This window comes from Engraulis encrasicolus, chromosome 10 (assembly GCF_034702125.1).
Source record: "Engraulis encrasicolus isolate BLACKSEA-1 chromosome 10, IST_EnEncr_1.0, whole genome shotgun sequence".
Taxonomy (NCBI): domain Eukaryota; kingdom Metazoa; phylum Chordata; class Actinopteri; order Clupeiformes; family Engraulidae; genus Engraulis; species Engraulis encrasicolus.
Window position 1 is genome coordinate 19,108,473 of NC_085866.1, and position 6,342 is coordinate 19,114,814.

The 6,342-nt window shown below is 45.5% G+C and overlaps 1 protein-coding gene across 1 annotated transcript in view; it reads right to left on the reverse strand.

The window, feature by feature from the left end:
• Positions 1–1,011: 1,011 nt before the first annotated feature.
• rnd1b (Rho family GTPase 1b) overlaps positions 1,012–6,342 on the reverse strand; it is a 26,191-nt gene continuing 20,860 nt past the window's right edge. Inside the window, exons 3-5 of the mRNA XM_063209622.1 lie at positions 4,981–5,090; positions 3,505–3,639; positions 1,012–2,943 (exon numbers count right to left, since the gene is read on the reverse strand). Coding sequence (XP_063065692.1) covers positions 2,698–2,943; positions 3,505–3,639; positions 4,981–5,090 — 491 coding nt within the window. The 3' untranslated portion in view covers positions 1,012–2,697. The remainder of the gene's footprint in view (positions 2,944–3,504; positions 3,640–4,980; positions 5,091–6,342) is intronic.

Genomic DNA, 6,342 nt, shown 5'->3' on the forward strand with positions numbered 1-6,342 from the left:
CGGTCACGTTATGGTCACTAGTCGTGTTTCTTTCTTTAAGCAAGAATATATGTGTCGCTATACAAAGGCCCACAGAGCAGCAGCATGACGTTAAATAACGAAGCGGAAGTTACTTTTATTGCCACTGCCTAATAAGTCACGTCACGTTACGAGCACACAAGTCGTTATTGCTTTGTGGCTAAAAGCAGATTTGTGGTGTTTTTTATATTTTATTATTATTTTCTTGTCTTCTACCAGAAATTGTTTGTTGCGCACATTTACCATTACTATTAAGCTGAAGATGTTATTTCTTTTGTTGAAACTTACATATTTCGTCATGTTTTAGTTAGTTAAGCTATAGGCTACACTGGACTGTCAAAAACAAACACCGTAGCAACCACAAGTGCTGGTAATGCATTCTGAAGTAAATGCATATGTTATGTAGGTACTGTAGCCTACTGTATACGTGTATTGTACAAAAGGAAAATAAAAGCTGCAGTTTCTGCAGCTGTCAATGAGCTAAGAGACAAATGCGGATTGAGTGCTACATCTCCCGAACTACGGTACTGTGTGGAAAATAAAAAAGCTCATCATCTGTTCTGTCTCGACAGATTAAGCCAGCTACCGCTTCCTGCCGAGACAATCCTTCCAGACAAATGAAAATCAATATCGGTAAAACTCCATATTTTATTCCCTCCTCTCTTACAATCTCCCTCTCACTCTCTCTCTGGTTTTTCTTTTTGCCTTTGTTGATTAATATCAACGGTATCAACATGGTGCTGCTACAACTGCTTTCAGGCAGATCATCCCCTGAAGATGAATCTCTGAAGAACTGAAGGAGAAAAGGAAAAGAAATAAATAAATAAAAAACCCTGATAAATCTGATGTAGTCAGCATGTTAGCTTCCTTCATTCCCCATCCCCATCAGCCTTCACCCAACCCCAATAAAGTCCCCCATCGACTGAGCAGCCCACCCCCACCCCCACCCCCCTATTAAACTCCCCCATCGACTCAGCAGCCTTCCAACCCACCCCTCCATAAACTCCCTGCATCGTCTGTGGTGGATGATACCCTGGGCTGATCCCAGATCTGTGTCTCAGTCAGCCCCCGATTATAGCCAACAGTATCAGAGCAAGCTCCATATCCCTCTTTTAAAACCCAACAGCTCAGCTCAGCAACCCCCCTTTTAAACTCCCCTGTCTATGCTGGCCGATAGCCTGGGCTGGTTGGAGATGTGTGTTTTCAGCTCCTGTCAGCTCCAGTCTCAAAGAGCAGCAGTAGCAGCACACAGACCCTCAGATACCAGTCATCAAGTTAATAGGATCGCACTCTCAATTGCACCACCACCACCACCACCCAGGGGTAGACACTTCCTCCTCCTCCTCCTTCCTAACCCCGAGCCGGCTAGATATTATTGCCTCTTTAAAAACAGAAGCCTTCACATCAGACAATATTTAATGGGAGGGTGCTTTAAAAAAAAAAAAAAAACAACAACTTTGGTAGCCTCTATAACCGCCTGTGCATAATTCTCCAAAGCTCTCTTGTCCCTCTTTTTAGTTTTGAGTTCTCACTACAAAAGGGCTCTGTGGGTGCAGAGAGCTGAACGGAGTGGGCTGGGGTGGGTTGGGGAAGTGTTCTGTATTAGGCATTATTTATTGAGTATTCCATATTCCCATTCTGGAACCTGGAAACTCTGCGAAAACTCGCAAAAGCCAGCAGTAAGGGAACAGCCAGTATAAACTCCTCACGGGCCAGGCTGAGCCAGCGATAAGAGTTTGGACGAGATGCTACCTTCCTCTTCCTCCTCATCCTCCTCCTCCTCCTCCTCTTCCTCTCCTGACCAGCTTGCCCATCGAGGGCCGCTCTATTTACAGGGTTCAGACCAGCTGCCTTCTCCCTGCTTTTCTCCCCGTGGTAGTGCATACAGACTATCTGTGCAAAAAAAAAAACCCATCTTAAAATGGCTGATGTTCTAATGCTCCCTAGGACCATCTGAGACCATCTGAGACCACCTGAAAAAGGCTGATGTTTTCTGTTTGCACTGTTTTCTCTTAACCTCTCAGAAGCAGTTGAATGATTTACGAATGGTCACCATGTCGTCTGTCACCATTTGTTTCTTGTTTTTTTTACAGTTGCACATAGTAGTAGTAATCTTGAAATATACAGTGAGCGAAAATGAGACTGAGTTGGGAGATGATCTCAGGGTGTTTCCCAAGACGATAGAGAGAGTGTTTGAGACAGTCAAAAAACAAAACAGAACAAAAATATAGCAGATATGCACGGAAAAAGCTTTTCAGGACAACATGGACATCAACCAAACCAAGTGTCCACACGTCCTGAGCAACTTTTTTTTCTTTTGCTTCTTTACACATTTTTTTCTCAAGTTTGGGGGGGTGGGAAAAAGGGGGTCTACATGGGTTAACCCTTTTAACATGGTGTATGATGTCACCATCATATACCACCCCCATCCCCCCTTCCCCAATCAACCAGTCCAGTGGGGATGCCCCCCCCCACCACTAAATAACAAGAGGAAGGTGGCGGGGGAGGGAGGTGGTTGGCATATTTATCATATCTGACTCGAGCGAGGTCAGTGGGTGATGTTGCAGCTGTACAGTAGGTCGTCTGGCTTGCTTGGTTTCGTCTCGTCTTCACCCCCCCGCTGTGCCGCACGCCACCACGTCAGATCAGGTCGGGTCGAGTCGGGTCGGGTGGGGTCGCTCACATGACGGAGCAGCTCTTGGCCTTCTCCTTCTTGAAGGTGGAGGTGAGCAGTTCGGAGCGGCTGGGCAGGTGCAGCAGGCGCTTGGAGAGGCGGCGGGCGGGGCTGGGCTTGGGAGGCGCCTGCAGCTTGTTGAGCGCGGCCAGCGCCGCCGTGCGGAACACGCTGTGGATGCTCTTCTCCGACGTGAAGGCGGAGCACTCCAGGTAGGTCTCCGCGCCCAGCTGCTTGGCGAAGGCCGAGCCCTGGTGGATGGAGAAGAGGAGGAGAAAGAAGCAAAGCATACGTATGAGACAGCCGCACAAAATTTGACGTCGGGATCAAATATAGACTCATCAAACAAATTCAAGGAATCTCTACATAGTGTTTCTGCGTCCAGATTAATGGCGCAATAAAAAACTATATGGTGCGATAAAAGAGAAATAGTGTGTGGAGATTTCCTTTCCTTCGTTCCTTCGTTTGACAAGTGTGCAAATTAGCACATTGTTCTGCTTTTTGAAGGCCACCGCTTACGGGTTCAGAACAGGATGTGTGGTAACACAACAAAGACAATCGAAAACAGGAGGGAAATCACACTTTGCTGCAGGTTTAAGCAAAACTGCTTCAATTCATATAAAAACTTTAACATTTTAAACATATTAAAACATTTGAGAGATAGCATTTGTTGCTATCTGTAGCTCTTGTTGCACTTGAGTTTTTTTTTTTTTTTTTTACTTTTCGTCCCCTACAAAATTAGCAATCTTGAATCATGAAAGTTCCCACCAGAGAGTTTACACATATTAATCAGCTCCATACTTGAGGCCTACCTGCTCATAGGTAATGGGCACTTGTTTCTGATTGGACAGCTCCATGAGCGTGCAGACGTCTGTGCGGAGGTCAGTCTTACAGCCAATCAGAAGGATGCGTGTGTTTGGGCAGAAGTCCATGATCTCTGTCCTCCACTGCGCGCGCGCACGCACACACACACACACACACACACACACACACACAAATACACACACACACACACACACACACACACACACACACACACACACACACACACACACACACACACACACACACACACACACACACACACACACACACAAACACACACACACACAGATAGAGAGAGAAAAAGAGAGAGAAAAGAAGGGAGAAAAAGAGAGAGAGATTGTGAATAGCTGGTATTTTTATGAATAATATAATTATACTCATGAAAATACCATATCATCCAAATGTAGAAAAAAATCTCCTTCCCACATGAGAATATAATCAATGCAGTTCATCCAGCATGTATGTACTATGCTCCCGCCACCAGTTTTAATATGTACAAATAGTTCGTTTTGTGTAATGGCATGTCCACACTCAGGTTCCATGGAGTCAGTGCATGCATGCCCACACATGATGACACAATGAGCACAGACACAAACTCTCTCTCTCTCTCTCTCTCTCTCTCTCTCTCTCTCTCTCTCTCTCTCTCTCTCTCTCTCTCTCTCTCTCTCTCTCTCCCTCTCTCTGCTATAGTGTGGATTAGGTGTGGGAATCGTGTTTTCCTTTCGGCCTGAAATCACCATATGATGACAAGAGTTTCATTTCTTTGAATATACTTTCATGGATTATGGAGCATATGGAGGGCCGGGTTTGCATTCGTGTCGTACAGTGTAGCTGCACTTCAAGTGGAACACATGTTTATGTCAGTGAAAACTCGGCTGTCCTTGGAATACCTCCTGTCTGTTGGGAAATGTTCGGCGGCTAAAATAAACTAGAAAAACAGAGATAACGTGTGTGTGTGTGTGTGTGTGTGTGTGTGTGTGTGTGTGTGTGTGTGTGTGTGTGTGTGTGTGTGTGTGTGTGTGTGTGTGTGTGTGTGTGTGTGTGTGTGTGTGTGTGTGTTTGCTCTCCTCTTGCATCATGTGTTAGTCTGAAGGCCTTGCCTTGTTAGCAGGGAGACATGAGAGGGGAAGAAGGTGGGCGAACGACAGCCCTGGGGAGCTGTTGCGCGCGTGTGTGTGTGTGTGTGTGTGTGTGTGTGTGTGTGTGTGTGTGTGTGTGTGTGTGTGAGAGAGAGAGAGAGATTGTGTGTGTGTGTGTGTGTGTGTGAGACACCAAGATCGAGAGAGAGAGAGAGAGAGAGAGAGAGAGAGATTGTGTGTGTGTGTGTGTGTGTGTGTGTGTGTGTGTGTGTGTGTGTGTGTGTGTGTGTGTGTGTGTGTGTGTGTGTGTGTGTGTGTGTGTGTGTGTGTGTGTGTGTGCCTAAGTGTGTAGTGAAGACTGCAGGCTCTCTTTGATCCTCTTACCTTCTTCAGTCCGCTGTCCACCGTGTCTGGTCGGCTGATGTCGAAGCACAGCAGCACCGCATCAGAGTCGCTGTAGCAGAGCGGCCTGACGTTGTCATAGTATGGGGAGCCTGGAAGAAAAATACATCTTGTGTTACATCTTAGGTCTTATATACCATTATGTTACAGATGCACTGTGGTTCACCTAAGATGTCAGTAAGCACATGTCATGAACACAGTCAGTGACTGTAACACTGAGGCTGCACATTGTAATAGAACATGGAGCCTACAAGAAAAAAGATAAGCCTAATGTTATATTATCATCTCTACACTTAACCCGAGTTGAACATTTTCACAGCAGGAATCAGCAAGCACATAACATGAACACAGTCACTATAGCAGGGGGGATTGCACGCTGTTGTAATACTTGGAGACTGTAACTAGATAGCTAAGTCGGGCTCTTTTCCACTGCCGGTTTTCTGGTAGGCCTACAGCTCGAAACAGCTCGACTCAGCCGCCACTTTTTGCTTTTTCGGGCACGACACAGCTCTATCATGAAGCAAAAAGTGGCGACCGAGTCGCACGTTATTGAGCTGGCCTACCAGAAAACCAGCAGTGGGGAAGAGTCTTTAGAGATGCCACACGTTATCATACACACTGGTACTTGAACCAGCAAATAAAGGGAGTCAACTCATGATACGCCATTTGTACATCACATGGATTTTCAGCGAGGGACATTTGAAGTAAAATTATGGGGCGCACCTTGCATAAATTTTTTCTTCTTTATTTTTGTGCACAGACGCGCGTCTGTGCACAAAAATAAAGAAGAAAAAAATGATGCAAGGTGCGCCCCCCTTTTCTTTGATTCTAAGTATTCATCTGGGACAGCACCCTTAACAGTTATCAAGAAACCTGAGTGAAGCCTGCTACCTACTTGATTTAAGTAAAATGATGTACCGTATTTTCGGGACCAAAAGACGCACTGGGTTAAAAGACGCACCACCAAGGACCGTGACTTTTTCCACAGACAAGACGCACTGCGTCATAGGACGCACTTCATAACTAATGTCATAATTTCATAACTAATGCTGTTGTTGTTAGGAATGCACAAAAAATAACATGCGTGGCCGAATACACGCAATATCAAACGTTGCCGAATATCACTAGCGTTTTCGAGCAGTATTTCTTAAAGTATGACATGAAGCCAACATTAAATTGTACGCATGTTCTTTGAAAGAAAACAAATGTTTAAACACATTTAATGTAGGCTATTCAGCAAAAGATTCATAGAACATTGAAAAAGAATCGCCTGGTATTTCAGGAGTCGGGACCCTCATCTCTCCTCGAGATCTGCTCCGCGTCTCTCCCTCCTCTCCTCCCTCC